This window comes from Crotalus tigris, unplaced genomic scaffold (assembly GCF_016545835.1).
Source record: "Crotalus tigris isolate CLP2741 ecotype Arizona unplaced genomic scaffold, ASM1654583v1 scf7180000017601.7605149639:7615979, whole genome shotgun sequence".
NCBI classification, from domain to species: Eukaryota; Metazoa; Chordata; class Lepidosauria; order Squamata; family Viperidae; genus Crotalus; species Crotalus tigris.
In genome coordinates, this window is record NW_024096505.1 from 5,817,485 (window position 1) to 5,835,072 (window position 17,588).

The 17,588-nt window shown below is 44.4% G+C and overlaps 2 protein-coding genes across 5 annotated transcripts in view; one reads left to right on the forward strand and one right to left on the reverse strand.

The window, feature by feature from the left end:
* Positions 1–17,588, reverse strand: part of MRPS6 (mitochondrial ribosomal protein S6) — a 47,106-nt gene that overhangs the window by 10,842 nt on the left and 18,676 nt on the right. The window contains exons 1-2 of one of the 4 annotated variants that reach the window (XR_005553576.1): positions 10,379–17,569; positions 9,253–9,289 (exon numbers count right to left, since the gene is read on the reverse strand). The exons of 1 other annotated variant lie outside the window; for it this stretch is intronic. Coding sequence is in view for 1 of the 3 variants with exons in the window: in XM_039318759.1 (XP_039174693.1) it covers positions 6,145–6,153 (9 nt within the window). In the remaining 2 variants the exon portion in view is untranslated. Of the gene's footprint in view, positions 1–6,144; positions 6,269–9,252; positions 9,290–10,378; positions 17,570–17,588 lie in introns of those variants that run through there. 2 more of the 4 variants (XR_005553574.1, XM_039318759.1) reach the window with 2 other exon arrangements.
* LOC120296755 (protein NYNRIN-like) lies at positions 2,438–7,969 on the forward strand. The gene is made up of 2 exons (XM_039318719.1): positions 2,438–6,086; positions 7,910–7,969. Exon 1 carries the CDS (start codon positions 2,466–2,468, stop codon positions 5,844–5,846), a length of 3,381 nt encoding a protein of 1,126 aa, XP_039174653.1. The 5' UTR covers positions 2,438–2,465; the 3' UTR covers positions 5,847–6,086; positions 7,910–7,969.

Here is a 17,588-nt window from a genome sequence, read left to right on the forward strand (position 1 = left end):
AGGTGTGGCTTTTCCCTGCGACTCTTGTGAGTACGGGTTAAGTTCCACCACGCTTTGCAAACCGTCTTTTCTTGATTTTTGATAATAAAAGAAACTTTATTCTTCTACTCCGAACCTCGTCTCTGAATTTCTTTCAAGGAATTCTACAAACAAATTGGGGGCTCGACCGGGATCCAATCTGCGCTGGGACTCTGAGGGGTCCTCCTTAGGTGCACCCCTTTCCTTTTGAAAGGAGGGGAACCACCCAGAGGACTGCGGAGCTCTTGGAAAACCCGTAAAATTTTAATAAAGACGAGTATTAGGAGAAGGGTGAATAAAGTGCGGAACAGCCTGAAGACAGACCGGGTAACATCTGCGCGCAGACCCTGGTGAGTACTGGTTTGAAAACACCAGAACACAAGAGTCCAGGGCGGTCGGGATAGAGTGTGTGGATGTGAGAACTGGCAACGGGGCCGGGTGGAAGTCCTTTTGAGGGACCTCGGGGAGGTCTGCAGGACGGAGTGAGTGAAGGGGATATTATTGAATATCCGGAGACGGTGACGTGTGGAATTGAGAAGGAGTTGCTGGGAGGGACATAGGCACACATACTCAAGATAGGCTGAGCACCCATAAAAGAAATGGGGGGCAATACAGGGTCGACCAATTCAGGGAAAAAGTGTGTTAAAAGGATCCGTAAAAACCCCAAACTTAAAATCGACCCGAATGGCCCTTTGGGCAAAATATTGGCTGGATGGGGATCCCCGCCCTATAACCGGGAGATTTTGAGGTTGGGGTTGAATAAAGAAGATATGGTTAATTTATGTTGTTTTGTTTGGTGGGAGGACGATAATGTGGAGTGGCCAAGGAATGGCTCCACAGATTATTTTCAGTGTCACAATTTATATAACTATGTGAAGAAAAAGAAATGTAAGAGTTTAGATAATGAATTAGATTATGCGCTAATTTGGGTGCCAGATCTTTGGAACTCAAATGAGCACATTCTCGTGGCAAAAACAGATGAAGAAGAAGAAGAACAAGAAAAGGGGAGGGATCTCTTAAAGAGTATTCCACCCCCTTATAATCCTAATCATATCCAAAACCCTCCTCATCCAGTAAATGTATTAACACCACCATTATATCCAGAATTACCAGAGGGAGTGAGTCAGTCAACCCCAGAACAATGGTCAAGTCCCTCTATGCCTGTCTTGAGTCCAGAAAGTCGGGATCCATATCGGACCCCCCAATACCCTACACCACCCATACCTGTACTAACACCCCATTTCTCTTCTGAAATAGGGAATAAGGGTGAGGAAGTGAAAAAGAATTTGGCAGCAGAGTTGGAAGAGAGGGAGAGAGTTCGGCAGTTTCCCCTGAGGGAAACTCCAAATGGAGTCAATGCTCAGGGAGCTCCGATAATAACATATGTTCAAGAACCACTTAAGGCTTCAGAAGTAAGGGCCTTTAAGAAAGAGATGAAAAGTTTTATAGAAGATCCTCTGGGGGCTAGTGAACAATTGGATTCTTTGTTAGGCCCTAATATTTACACTTGGGATGAAATACAAAATATAATGGGAATTTTATTCAGCCCAGAAGAAAGAAATTTAATTAGAGTAGCTGCTATGGCGGTATGGGAAAGAGAGAATCCAATAGTAGCTGGTGGGAATCAGGATGCGGGGGCTGTTAAATATCCTTTGGTGAGACCAGATTGGAATAATAACGAGGAAAGAGGAAGGAAAAATATGCAGGATTTAAGATCAATAATAATAAAAGGGATGAAAGAGGCTATTCCTAAAACACAGAATATGGCACGTGCAATAAATATAGAACAAGGAAAAGAGGAAGCTCCCGCCACCTTTTTGCAGCGTCTTAAAGACGGACTGCGGAAGTACGCAGGGGCGGATCCTGACGATGCCTTAAATGTCCAACTTGTTAAGATTCAGTTTGTGACTAAGGCGTGGCCAGACATCGCCAAGAAATTGCAGAAGAGGGAGAATTGGACTGCAGAGTCCCTGGAAGTATTGTTAAGAGAAGCCCAGAAGATATATGTGAATAGAGAGGAAGAGAAAGTGAAAAGAGATGGTCAAAGGACAAGCAGGATGATGGCGATTGCGGTGAAGGAAGTGATGCAAGCTCAGCCAGAGAGAGGAAGAGGGCGAGGCTGGGAACGAGGAAGAGGGAGAGGAAGTGAGTTTAGGGGAAGACCAGGAATGAGAAGCAGGGGCGGAATGAACAGAGGAAGAATGGTAAGAGAGAGAGGAACTTGCTTTCACTGTGGGAAGATGGGACATTTCAAAAGAGAATGCCCCACTCTGGCCTCAGAAGAGCAAATCAATAGGATGATGGAAGAGGATGAAGACATCTACTAGGGAAGTCAGGGGCCCCTGATTAGGAGTTCCCGCCGGGAGCCCTTGATAAATTTGGAGGTGGGAACCCAGGAATACACCTTTTTGGTGGATACTGGAGCATCTCGCACTTCTGTGTGTGTGATGCCAAGGGAAGGAAAATTTGACAAACAGACAAAAATTAAAGTAAGTGGGGTAAAAGGGGAGGCTTTTGATGTAAAACAATTGGAACCAATAAAAATAAAATATGGGGTAAATGAAATTCGGACCCTGAAGTTGTTATATGTACCTGAAGCAGGAATTAATATTATGGGAAGAGATTTGATGTCTGCACTGGGGCTTACAATAAGTTTTGATAAAAACGAAACAGCATATGTTCTAACAGAAGAGAAGGAACAGAAAATTGACCCCTTAGTTTGGGTACAACCAGGCAATAGAGGTGGATTGGAAATAGAGCCTCTGAAAATAAAACTGAAGCCCCAAAGTGAGGTAGTAAGCCAAAAACAATATAACATTTCAATGGAGGGAAGAAAAGGTCTTCAACCAATCATAGACCAGTTAGTGAAGGATGGGTTATTGGAGGGAACTATGTCACCCTATAATACCCCCATCCTACCTGTGAGAAAACCTGATGGTACTTACAGAATTGTACAGGATTTGAGGCTCTTAAATTTTATAGTAGAGACCAGACATCCAGTGGTTCCAAACCCTTATACCATTCTGGGTAAAATACCTGTAGAACACAAATGGTTCAGTGTGGTGGATTTGAAGGATGCCTTTTGGTCTTGTCCTTTGGACAAAGACAGTAGAGCATTATTCGCGTTTGAATGGGAGAATCCTTTCACTGGAAGAAAACAACAATACCAGTGGACTGTATTACCCCAAGGATTTACAGAATCCCCAAATTTATTTGGACAGGTGTTGGAGCAAACTTTGGAGAAATTCAAATTGCCAAAAGGCGTAAAAATGATTCAGTATGTAGATGATTTATTAATATCAGGCAAAAAGAAAACAGACACTGAGGAGGGAACAATTGCCTTGCTAAACTTTCTAGCCCAACAAGGCCTGAGAGTGAGCAAGGGAAAACTTCAATTTGTGGAACAGGAGGTAAAGTATTTAGGACATTTGATCAGTCAAGGTTCTAGAAGAATCAGTGCTGAAAGAATTCAAGGGATTGTGGAACAATCGAGACCCAAAACGCAAAAAGAATTAAGGAAATTCTTAGGGTTAATTGGATATTGTAGATTGTGGATAGAAGATTATGCCAAATGGACAAAGAAGTTATATGAACAATTGATCCAAACTAAACCATTCAAAATTGGGTGGACTAAGGAACTTGATGAAGACTTCCAAAAACTAAAACACTTGTTGGTTAGTGCTCCTGTTCTTAGTCTTCCCAATTTAGATAAGCCCTTCCACCTCTTTGTTTCAGTAGAAGGAGGAGTGGCTCTAGGAATTTTGACGCAAAATTGGGCGGGGCAAAAGAAACCAGTGGCATATTTGTCAGAAAACCTCGACTCAGTGGCCCAGGGATGGCCTACTTGTATTCAAGCAATAGCAGCAGTGGCCTTGTTGGTGAAAAAGAGTGAGAAAATCACAATGGGAGGGGCACTAATTGTTAGTAGTCCTCATCAAGTAAGAACTCTACTGAAACAAAAGGCAGGGAGATGGCTAACTGACTCAAGGTTGTTGAAATATGAAGGGATGCTGTTAGACCATGCTGACCTAGTTCTGACCACTGATTCAGCCTTGAATCCGGCACAATTCCTAAATAAAACTAGCTCATTTGAAAATGATGAAATTGAACATTGGTGTAGTGAAATAGTGGACTTAGAAACGAAGATCAGACCAGACCTGCAAGATATTCCCCTAACAGAAGGGGAAAGATGGTATATTGATGGTTCTTCACGAGTAGTAGAGGGAAAAAGACAAAATGGATATGCCATCATACAAGAAGGAACGTGGGCCCTTTTGGAGGGGGGTAGATTGCCAAATCATTGGTCTGCACAGGCAGCCGAATTATATGCTCTAAAAAGAGCTTTAATATTGGGAGAGAAATTGAATTTAACAATTTACACCGACTCTAAGTATGCCTTTGGAGTGGTGCAAACTTTTGGAAAAATTTGGAAAGAAAGGGGGTATGTGACAAGTCAGGGGAAAGATCTGATACACCAACAACTAGTGGAGGAGGTGTTATCGGCCCTTGTATTGCCACATAGAATTGCTGTAGTACATTTGAGAGCACATCAAAAAGGGGAAGAAATTGAGAAAAAGGGGAATAGATTGGCAGATCAAGAAGCTAAAGAGGCTGGCATGAGTGAAATTATTGAACAAATCAAGCTTATGATTCCTCATGTAGCTAAAATAAAAGAAATCCCAACCTTTAATGAAAAGGAAGAAGACAAAATTAAGAAGATAGGAGGAATCAAGGATAAAGAAGGAAAGTGGTGGTTACCAGATGGAAGACAAATTCTTAATTATCCCCTCATGAGACAAATCTTTGAAAGACTGCATGAGGGGAGTCATTGGGGAACTCAAGCTTTGATTGATGAGGTGCTAAAAAGATATGCAGGAGTGAAGGTTTACACTGCAGCGCAACAAGTAACCCAAAAATGTATAATTTGTCAAAGAGTAAATAGAAACCAATTGAGAGAAAAACAAAAGGGAGGAAGGCCTTTGGCCCTCTACCCTTTCCAAAACATACAAATAGATTTCACTGAAATGCCACAAGTGGGACGGTATAAATATTTGTTGGTAATAGTAGATCACCTAACGGGGTGGGTGGAAGCTTACCCTTGTTTTGATGAAACTACTAGAACTGTGAGCAGATTGTTGTTAGAACACATTATACCAAGATATGGGATTGTTCAAAGAATTGATAGTGATCAGGGAAAACATTTCACCGGAAAAATCACTCAAGGGATAGCTAATGTGTTGGGAATAAAATGGGATTTGCACAGCCCATGGTGCCCGCCCTCTAGTGGAAAAGTGGAAAATATGAATGGAAGGATTAAAACTATGTTAACGAAATTATATTTGGAAACAGGAATGAATTGGATGAAAACTTTGCCTATAGCCCTGTTTAGAATAAGAACACAACCTAGGAGGGATGTTGGGATTTCACCTTATGAGATGTTATTTGGCATGCCACTAAGGAATGCTGGTATACAAATGGGGAATCTACCTAGTAAAGATAAGGGACTGATTCAATACTTGCAAATACTGTCCCAGACTTTTGATTCTTTCAGAAAAACTGGCTATTTGATACAAACTCCTCCTCTAAGCTTCAAAGTCCACTCCATAGAAGTCGGAGACCAAGTGTGGATAAAGACGTGGAAGGATGATTCCCTCAAACCAAAGTGGGATGGACCGTTCTTGGTGTTATTGACCACAGACACTGCCATTCGAACACAAGAAAAGGGTTGGACTCATTATACCCGAGTAAAGAAGGCTAATCTTGAGGAGTCGGAAACATGGAAAGCATTTCAAAAAGAACCATTGAAACTGGTGTTAAAAAGACAATGACTTATATCCTTTTGAATATGACAATAGTGGCGATTGGGGGAAAATTATGGATTGAGCCGCCTAGAATCTTTGAACATAATGGAACTTGGACACAAATTCGGTGTTATAATGACAAAGAGAGTGAACACTGTCCCATGAACTGGATCTTTGAACCCAAAATTTGGTGGTGTGAATCTAAGTTGCAACCAAACTGGCAGCAAGTAGGTCAGGAGAAAAGCTGGGTAACGCAAAATAAAGGGGGTAAGTGTCAAAGTACTCTATATTTACAAGTAACCAGGGAGACTATAGGTAAATATACCTGTACCATGTGGGAAGGGAAAACTTATTTGACTAGTCACTCTTTTGTGGCTTCTCCAGACTCCTTTGAATTTCCTCCTATTCCCTTGTGGATATGGACAGCTTCGGCTATGAGGAGACACTTTCTGCGGAGAGAAAAGAGAGCAACTAGTACTATTATCTGTCTAAAAGGTGGGGGACATCAAAAGGGAGAGTTCCAATACTGGAAAACTACTCAATATGGATGTAATCTGACTCTGGAAGTAACACCAAGGCAAACCCAGAGAGATCCAGCTTGGACTTGTAAAAATCAAAGTAGAGAGTGGATGAGTGGAATTACCCAGATGTGTGAAAATGCAACCAGGGGAGACCCAAGGTGCCATTGGATAGGGAAGGCCTTGTGGTACAGTGGTTGTGGCACAGAAGGGGAAAGCACTGATTATCTCTACTTTCTATGTAACAATACTAGGAGTCAGTATTTACAACCTGAATGGGAAGGGCTGTGTGAAGTATTATGGGAAGAACTTGTTCAGACTCATCAGCCTGTCCATTCCTTATCCCCTCCTGTTAGAAAGATGAGAACTACTGTTACTACAAAACAGACCACAACGAAGTTCGGACCCTGCCAAGAGTGCACAGAATGTATTAAAAAGACCAAGCAAGGGAATATAGTTACTAGTACCTTATTATATCACACTCTAAAACCAGAATGTAATGCTACTAAAGTGCAACCTTGTGTATGTAATCAAACTCAATATTTTAGGTGTTATACAGCCCAAGGGATGCAGTGCTATGAACCAAAAGCAGTAGGTCCAATTACTGCTAGCATTTATGTATATGGATATAAAGGGGGAGTTACTGGAACAGAAGGGTTATTTGCTATAGCCCAAACTAAGGGAGGATACGTTGCCCACAATACCACAAGGGGAAATACCAAGCTGTCCGTGTGTTTTGACACTTGTAAAGCTATAAGGATAGGACAAGGACATGATAATAGACAAGGAATGAAGTGTGGTAACTTTGAGTGGGAAAAAGATTATATGAGGGAAGAAAAATATTTATTCCAAGTTGCCATGCCCGCTGCGAGTACAGGCCAGGTGGCTTTTGCTCCAAGTCACACTTATTGGTATACCACTAAGACCCCTTGGGAATGGAGGAAAGGACCCCAGGGGTTCAACTTGTCTATGGCCTCAGTATCAACAGATTGTAAACCAGAACAGTGTACACGGATTTGCTTACAAATCAAGGCATCTGAAACCCCCTCTACTAATTTTTACTATTTTGGTATTGGTATAAATGGAAGAGGAAAAGATCCATATGGGTATATTATAGTAAAAGTGAGTTCAACAAAGTTAACTTCAGAGCCAGTAAAGGTATATTGGGAATATCAGGAAGAGATTGCAAAACTTAATAGTCTCCCTGTTCCACCAAAGGCTAAAAATATGTTTATCGCTTTAGCCCAAGAGGTTGCTCAGAAGTTAATGCTGAAAAATTGCTTCGTGTGTGGGGGAACCAATATGGGAGATGAATGGCCATGGCATGCCAGAGAAGCTAATTATACTGAAATTGAGAAATGGAAAGGAAATTTCACTTACCAGAACACCTATAATGAAACTTGGAGGATGTCCATTAACCTGGTGGGCAATATATGTTACTCGAGGAGTAACCATAGTGGGAGAACTAAACCTATGGGGTTCATGCGCTGTTTGAATACCTGGGAAAACAATACTTGGATATCACAAACGAATCAAAGTGTCCCTAACAACTCTTTATCTTTAATTCCCGAGCTTGCCTTCCTAAAAGATCCTGAAAACGATACCCTCCTCTGGACCACTCCTGATGGGTTATATTGGATCTGCGGAGCATTTGCATATAATATTCTCCCTGCTGGATGGTTTGGGTCTTGTATTCTGGGTGCTATACAACCCTCTTTCTTCCTCTTGCCATTACAAAGAAGACAATTATTGGGTGTCCCTGCCTATGAACATGTGGGAAACTTGGTAAGGCGGTCTGTGGCTAAAGTGGGAGAAGGGTTAAAAATTGGGAATTGGAAAGATGATGAATGGCCACCCGAACGAATAATTGCTTATTATGATCCAGCTACATGGGCCCAAGATGGAAGTTGGGGGTATAGGACCCCAATTTATATGTTAAACAGAATTATCCGATTACAAGCAGTAGTAGAAATTATAACCAATAGAACAGCTGAGGCTTTAACTAAGTTGGCTAAAGAAAGTGTTTTGTCCAGAACATATATTATGCAAAACCGCTTGGCTTTAGATTATTTGTTGGCTAAGGAAGGAGGTGTCTGTGGAAAATTTAATTTAACAAATTGCTGTATACAAATTGACGATTCAGGCATGGTAATTAACCAGATAACGAAAGACATGGTTAGAATTGCACATGTACCTGTACAAACTTGGACAGGGATATTGGATGATGAAGGGTTCTTGGGAGGAATATTCAGAAATTGGAAACAGGCTCTGTTTATGGTATGTATTATATTCATTGGAATAATGATGTTACCTTGTCTGGTTCCAGTAATAAAGAACCTAGTAAACAGTTCAGTCCACGGCATATTACAAGCCCAACAAAATGCTAAGTCCATAATGGTATTAAAAGAAATTGAGGACCAAATCCAGTTGTTGGAAAATATGAATACTTCACATCCAATGAAAACTACCAAAGAAGAAACTAGTAGGTTAAATGAAATAAAAGAAAATATTAAACTAGTGACCAAATAAGAAATGGGGGAATTGAATGGGAAGGTTCTAGAAAAGTTTAAAATTTTCTACCCAGCAACAGGCTCACTGAGCATGTGCGGGAAAACCTGAGTACGTGCCTGGAACTAGGTATGAAATGTCCACATGTAGAGAACAAAAGAATACCCATATATGGTAAGGTAGGAGGTAAGGTAGGATAATTGTGTCGTCTGATAGGTTTGTAACCTGCCACGTCAGGAATAGCTGACGTAGGTATAGGAGGAGATAGGGAGGAGTATAACTGCTGTTGCGCTTCTGTAGGAGGTGTGGCTTTTCCCTGCGACTCTTGTGAGTACGGGTTAAGTTCCACCACGCTTTGCAAACCGTCTTTTCTTGATTTTTGATAATAAAAGAAACTTTATTCTTCTACTCCGAACCTCGTCTCTGAATTTCTTTCAAGGAATTCTACAAACATAATGAAAGATGGAAACATGATTTCTATCCATTTCATTACAGCATGATTTTCTAATCATTGGTTATCTCTCCCCTTGGCAACATTACAGATAGTCCTTGACTTATGATCACAATTTTTCTGTTGCTAAGTAAGATAATTGTTAAATGAGTTTTGCCCCATTTTACAACTTTTCTTGCCACAATTGCTAAGAGAATCACCACAGTTAAGTTGATAACATGGGTTATTAAGTGAATCTGGCTTCCCCATTGACTTTGCTTCTCAGAAGATTGCAAAAGGTGATCAGATGATCCCTGGACACTACAACCATCATGAATATGAACTAGTTACCACCTAACTGAATTTTGATCATGTGACCATGGGGATGCTGCAACGGTCATGTGAAAAATAAGTCACATTTTTCAGTGCTGTTTAACTTTAAATAGTCACTAAACAAATAGTTGTAAGTTGAGGACTACCTGTATTTATAACAATAAACTATCTAAATATTTTCTTCTATCCTTTTTTTTTAAACTAAAGGTACAACTAACTGCACCTGTAAATTTCATCCATCTTTCCCAGCTCTACAATATCCTTTTTGGATAAACCAACCAGGATTGTAAACAGTATTTAAAACAGAGAACTACTAACAGATACTCAGTACTCCTGTTTCAACTCCTTCATGATTCATAAGGAATTTGCCCTTTGCGCCCGAGTTGTAATTTTCATTAAATTATCCAACATGATTAAGTTGTTTCATAATTAGTCAAATGCTAGTTTAAAACCCACCAGTGTTTATGTACTGTCAGAGTAAGCAAATTATGGCCCGTAGCTCCCATTTCTATAAGTATTAGGAACCACTCTAACTGGGGAAAAAAGCAAGATCAGCAGATTGGTTGACCACCATTTAGAAAAAATTAGTAGGAATTTTGTGCCTACTCTCTTCTTTACTTATTCTTATCTACTGTCCTTAATCTCTCAGAGGTTTGTAATAGCATGGACCATAGCATCTCATTGACAACTAAAGAAGTCGTGTTGCAGTGTTTGTATTCCTGTCTGCAGTACCATTCCCCAAATAGGATTGGAGGACTTCTGTTCAATACCATGGCAATCATGCAGGGAATTCCATTGCTTTTGGTCTGATCTTCCATTGTGCTGAAGCCTGTATGAAGCCATTGGGAAAGGCTGTCCAGAGTGTTGGAATGAGATTTACAAATGCCTCTTAATTTTGTCTTTTTCATCTGATCCAAATCAACAGAAGAATGCTTGTGGGCTGTGAAGGACCAGATGAAGGCCAGCTGCCTGAAGATGAATCACAGAAAGATAAACATTAGCCTGGAAGGTCATCATCTCTGAGCAGTTCTATCCAGAAACTGTCCTTAACCTAGTATTACATGAGGTGACACTTGCCCTATAGAGCGAAGTACAGGATATATGGCTTCTCTTGGATACCAAATGATCACTGAACACACCTATAGCCTCAGTAGGGAGAGTCTATGCATAGCTTCAGATAGTGAGTCCAATATAGCAATTTATGGATGAAAAAGCCTGACTTTGGCAGTACATGCCCTGGTAATCCAAATTAAATTATTCCATCTGGAGATCACAGGTGGTACAAGAAACTGTCTAGGGTAGTATACTATCTCAGAAAATGACCATGTTATCCATACTTTTCAGGTGCTATCCTGGCTGCAGATAATATATTGGATTTAATTTAAAGTCAGGTACTTACCAGTAAACATCCAATGCATTCAAGACCAGTTTTCTTGTTTTGCATTTCAGAAAATAAAACACAAACACACAGAATTGAAGCAGACAAATGATTCCATTAAAATATTGGTTCAGTAAGCTATCCAGAATTATTTTCTGTTAATTCTCAATCCCTAAAAATATAAACAGGTGCTGAAAATTTTAGGTTCAGCTCTCCAGGGACATCACCACCAAGGAAAGTAGCCTATCCTATTTAAAAAGCTAAACTCAATTCCACATATTAGGATATCATTTTTCTCATCAATGGAATGGCTTCAGAGCAGGTTGGTCTCCATAACTTCTCCAACTGATTCTATGATCTCTGATAATAAGGCATAGCGTTTTCCACAAGCTTCTACTCCCCAACTGTTATTAGAAGGGGCATTGTCTTACCTGAATGTCTTTTCTCAGCACGGAGATGGAGAATCCACGAATGGGTTAACTCTGTCCTCCTGCCCAATCAGATCAAGTCAGCCAAACTGGCCATGCCCGTCCTGGACTAGGTTCTCCCAGTCTCGACAAGGGCGAAGCCACTTACTGACAACAAGACGTATTGGCTCATAGACGTTAACCCTAGGCCGAAGGACCAAAAGAGGGAGGAAGTGCATTCTCCATCTCCGTGCTGAGAAAAGGTGTTCAGGTAAGACAATGCCCCTTCTCCAGCACAGGAGATGGAGAATCCACTAATGGGACATTCCAAAAGCCTACTGTCCCTGAGGGAGGGAAGCAGCCAAGTTTGGAACGTCTCGAGGTACGATCTGTTGAAGAACCCTCCTGCCAAAGGAGGTTTCTGCAGATGCGTACCTGTCCAGCTTATAATACCATATGAACGGTGAGGGTGAAGACCATGTGGCCGCCCTCCACACGTCCTCAATGAAAGCTTGAGCTGACCAAGCAGCAAAAGTGGCTGCACTGCGCGTAGAGTGAGCTATGATCCGTTGTGGAACTGGCAAGGACCCGGACTGGTACGCCCCCGCAATGCAAACTCTTATCCACCTGCCAATCGTGGAAGCCGAAACCTTCCGACCCTTGGAAGGGTGGAACGAAACGAAAAGTGCCTCAGAGCTGCGGAAAGCGGCCGTCCGGTTGATGTAACAACGGAGTGCCCTGCAAATGTCCAAAGAATGTCATTGCTGTTCCAGATTGTGAGAAGGATTAGGACAAAAATCGGGAAGCACGATTTCCTGAGCCCTGTGGAACAGAGTGTTAACCTTAGGTACAAAGGTAGGGTCTAGGCGAAGAACAACCCTGTCCCGATGAAAGATACATAAGTCATCCCTAACTGAAAGAGCCTCCAGCTTAGAAATTCGCCAAGCTGAAGTTATAGCTACCAGGAAGGCAACCTTGAGAGACAATGCTCTCATGTCACACGACCTGAGAGGTTCGAAAGAAGCCCTAGTAACAGCTTGCAGAACCCGTGGCAATTCCCACGAAGGGTATCTATGCACGACAGGGGGCCTAGTGTTAGTTGCACCCTTGATAAATGAGCAGATCAAAGGATGTTGACCCAGAGATGCAGCAGAGTCACAGGCAAGCAATGTGGAAAGAACTGCCACCTGTCTGTGTAATGTATTGAGCACCACGCCCCTGTTCAAGCCCTCTAGAAGAAAATCCAGAATATTTGGAATAGTCAAATTTGAAAAAGACAGGTTGTGTTTGGAGCACCACCTACAAAAATCTTTCCACGTGGCATCGTAGATGTGGTTGGTAGCCGGTCTTCTAGAAGCCTGGATTATGGAAATGACCCCTGGTGAGCAGGACTCCCAGGAAAGGATCCTGCGCTCAAGTGCCAAACGGCCAACTGGAGCCATTGGGGTTCCGGGTGACTCAGAGTCCCCTGGTTCAGCAAGACACAACCCGGAGGGATCCTCCAAGGATGAGACAGGGAAAGGCTCACGAGGTCGGCAAACCATGGTCTCCTTGGCCAGTATGAGGCCACAAGAAGAACCTCCGCCCTCTCTTGTAGAAGTTTGCGGATGACCGCCGGAAGAAGGGGAAGAGGAGGAAAGGCATAGAAAAGGCCCTCCGGACATGGAACCCGGAGAGCATCCACTTCCTCTGCCCCCGGAGACGGGAAACGGGAGAAGAACCTAGGCAATTGTGCGTTTGCCGGAGAAGTGAACAGGTCTATGATTGATAGACCAAATCTGTCGGAGATCTCCCTGAAGATGTCCGGGTGCAGACGCCATTCTGAGTGGTCCATTGTTGACCTGCTTGTCTGTTTGCCTCCCCTGAAATATGGTCAGCCCTGATTGAGGCAAGGTTGGTCTCTGCCCAGGAGCCCAACAATTGGGCCTCGGTCATGAGGGCATGGGATTGGGTACCCCCCTGCTGGTTCACATGGGCCTTTGCCGCCACGTTGTCTGTGAGGACCAGTACGTGTTGTCTCGCAACCCTGTTGCGGAAGTGATGGAGAGCCAGATGTATGGCTCTGAGCTCCAACCAGTTGATGTTGTGCCTCAAGTCTGATCGAGACCATCGTCCCTGGGCCCACTGTGACTGAAGACGCACTCCCCAACCGAACAGACTGGCATCTGTCATGATGGTAAGCCGAATGGGTTCCTTGAAGAAGGACCCTTGAGTTCGCTCAGAGCCACCATCTGAGCGAACTCAAGACTTGTGGAGGAACCCTTACCCTTCGGTTGGATGTGCTGGTGCCCAGCCTTTGATAGGGAAGCAGAAACCACTGAAGGGACCTTGAGCGTAATTTGGCCCAGAGAACAATCACTAGGCACGATATCATTTTCCCCAGTAATTGAGAGAGACTGACAAGTGACAGTGTCCTGTCTCTGCAGACTTTGAGGACCAAGTTCTGTATGCTGTCCCTGCGCTCTTGGGACAGATAGACCCGGCATTCTGCAGTGTCTATAAAGGCTCCTAAGTGTAACAGTCTGGTCAAAGGGACCATCTGGCTTTTCTTGAAGTTTACCAAGAACCCATGGTTCTGGAGGACCTCAATCACCTGCCTGAGGTCTGATTGTGGCTGGAGCAGACGATTGGATTAGAATGTTGCCCAGGTAACATTGTACCTGAACCGGCGCCAGTCTCAGGTGGGCGGCGATGACCGCCAGGATCTTGGTAAACACTCTTGGAGCCAAAGACAGGCCGAACGGAAGTGCCCTGTATTGATAATGATGTCCCATATAATTGAATCTGAGAAACCAACGGTGATTGGGAAGGATGGGAATGTGAAGGTACGCCTCCGTGAGGTCTATGGATGTCAGGAAGTCCCCCCTTCTGATGCTGCCCAAGATGGACTGAAGTGTTTGCATCTTGAACTTTCGGTATGCAAGATGGAAATTTAGACCTTTGAGGTCCAGGATCGCTCTCCAACCTCCCGAAGTCTTGGGGACTACAAAGAGGATGGAGTAGAATCCCCAACCCCTTTGGTCTGGTGGTACCGGTTCTGTGGCCCTTATGTCCAATAGGTGACGGATGGCCTCCTGAATGAGGCCTCTCTTTACTGGATTGTTTGATTGGGGACAAGAAATGAACCTCCTTGGTGGGCTGGAAACGAATTTGAGATAGACCGTAATGAATGGTGTTTAGGATCCAGGTGTCTGTGGTGGTGACCTCCCACTGGTGGGCAAAAAGGGACAGCCTGCCCCCTATGGGAGGGTCCACTTGAGAGTCACTTTCTGAGGAATGGCCGGCCTCCCCCTCGAAAGGGCCGTTTGCCCTGAAACTGTTGCCTGGGTCTGGAAGCCGGTCTGTCAACTGGGTGGTCCTACCTGGCCATGAATGGACGGGGAGGATGTGTATTAGGGAGGGTAGTTCCAGACCGAAAGGACTGTCGACGGACGTAGGGATTGGTTCATCTGTCGGCCCATTTAGTAAGGTGGAAAAGTATCTTCCTTTTGTCCTTATTTTCAGTTAGAAACGGGTCTAAGGCAGCCCCAAATAACTTACTACCCTGGTCGGAGCTGCTGCCAGGCGCCATTTGGATTTGACGTCAGCATGCCAGTGCCTTAACCATAGCATACGACGTGCTGTTACGTTGAAAGCCATGGTCCGGGGAGGAGAACCTGGCAGCGCACTCCATTACGGCCACTAACTTGCTCAGGTCCTGGTTTGTACGAACATCCTCCGGGGGAATCCTGACCTGGAGCTGATGAAGACAAATGAGAGCCGATTTAGTAAAGAACAAAACTGAAGTAGCAGCCCTGATAGATGTTGCCACCTGATGTGTTCTCCTAAATGCCAGTTCCGATCTGCGGTCCTCCGTTTTTAAGGCCTCAGACATATCCCCTGAGATTGTCGTAGGGGAAAAAAGGTGAGACAAGGGCTCATCCACCGTAGGCACTTCCACTAAGTCTGAGGCCACACTAAACAGTTTTTTATCGTTCCCACTAGGGAGGGGAAAGGTACCAGGAGACACCCACTGTTTCCTGACTGCATTGAGAAATAAGGCCGGACAGGGTACATGATGTTGAGTTACTACCAGTTCGATGAAGACAGGGTCTGTGTCTGAATCAGGGGTGGTTGCCGCTGGAGCAGAACGATTAGGTCCCACAGCGCTAGCCTTACGAAGCAAGGGTAGAAAAAGAGATGGATTAAATAGACCAACGAATGGAGGCGGGTCCAGAGAGGAAACCTCTTCCTCTGACCACAAGGCATCCAGAGCCTGATCCTCCTCTGGGAGGGATGAAACTCCGCTATATGAGGAATGGGATGGAGAAGGAGGTCCGTGGCCACTCTGTTGGGCCGAATGGGAAGGCAGAAGAGAGAGCGGAGAATCGTCTGTGTACCTGTGGCGACCTGGCCGCAAGAGCCTGTTCCACCGCCTGAGTAACCAGAGACTGGAGACGATCCTCAAGAGAAAGGAAATCAGACTGATCTACTCTGAGCCCCGCAGCCATAGGGATGAAAGTCGTCTCTGGAGCCGGCCGTTGATCCCGTGGCAAAGATTGGTATGTTTGTGTACCGAATTCCGGTCCAGATGGAGCGGGAGAAGCTGGTGACCAGACTTCCTGAGCAGAAGTAGAGGGGCCCAGTGGCAAATTGAAAAGAGGGGCCTCAGGCTGTATAGCCTTGGCCCTGGCCTGTTTCTGAGCCTTGGAAAACTCTTTCTCCAAGGCCTGATGTCTCCTGCTGACCTGTTTCTCCGCAAATTTGGAGGTTTTCCTCCCAGAGACAGCCTTGGCCTTGGCTGAGATCCTACCAGCAGCCTCCTGGTTGGAGAACCTGTGCCATTTCCGGCCCGAAGAAGGGGAGGCGTCCTTGGACTTGGAGGCCGTGTTTTCCTCCATGCTGGTGTAAATAATCTTCAGGTGCACTAAAGGGTACCCCTGGCAAGGATCAATTGGCAGTTAAGGAGCAAGGGCAGTGGGTGATAACTATCGCCCTGCCCCCCCCCCCCGGTCATTAGACCGGTGGTATCCAAAAGACCGGTTTTGTTTACAGCTGCTGTAACATCACCAAGGTAGTAACAGCCGGCCTGCTCGTGAGGCACACAATATTGCCAGGCCAGCAATATAAAATTGGCAAACAATGAGCAACAGGCAGAGCTGTGGGAGAGGGCAACAGAAATATCCTTGCGTGAGACCACTACGGATATATAGCTCACCAGATGGTGACCAGGTAGGGAGACACCAGATTGGCCCAAAATGAGCCCGATGCCTTGGTCTGCAAGAATAATTATTAAATTAAATCAAAATATAAGATTAGAAAATTGAAAAATAAAAGGAGGATGATCAAAGAAAATGAACGAGGAATGAAGCCACAAGAGGCCACAGTTAAAAAGGCCTGCAGGGCCTCGAATTAAGGCTCATGAGGGCTGTTCAAAATGGTGGCCGCTGCCTAGCCAGGCTTCCTGCCATAATGAAATTAAAGCTTCAGCCCCACGGATTAGGGAAGAAACAGAAGTGAGCCTCATGACAATGAAACCCCCAAAAGACCAATAAACAGCTGATAAAGAGGAAAAATCCTCTCCCCCTGCTCCCTTTTCCCCACAAAGGCAACCTTCATCAGCCACGCGGTCTGCAAGATGGCGGTGGCGCTCCAACTCCCAAGTCTTACTAATTAAGAAATCAGTTCCCCGAGGCTTAAAAACACTGTGGGTGAATGGGAGTGCTGAAAAGAGCCTCTCAGTTGGCTGGCATTGATTCTGGAGGACGAGAAGCCTCCCATAAAAGTTTGAGCTATTTATATAGCTACCCGCTGTTCAGCTGTGCTCGATCTGGCCGTTGGGGGGTTGCCTAAGCTGCAGCCACAAGCTCCAACAGCAGGGAAGCAAAAGGAAATTGGAAAGGGGAATTAGAACAGCACTGAACCCAGCGCTGTTAGCAGGGAGGAAGGGAGAAACGGAAGCCTCTGTTTTTATCTAAATCCCACTGGGAATCAGGTGAGTGATTAGTCAACTGGAGCAGCGCTGGTCCCAGCACTGCCCAGGAAACTGCACTTTTATAACAATTAGATAATGGAAAATCCACCAATGGACTTTATCTACCTGCCTGAGCCAAACTTGCACATCTGTCCTGGGCAAGATCAAGTCGAGACTGGGAGAACCTAGTCCAGGACGAGCGTGGCAAGTTTGGCTGACTTGATCTGATTGGGCAGGAGGGC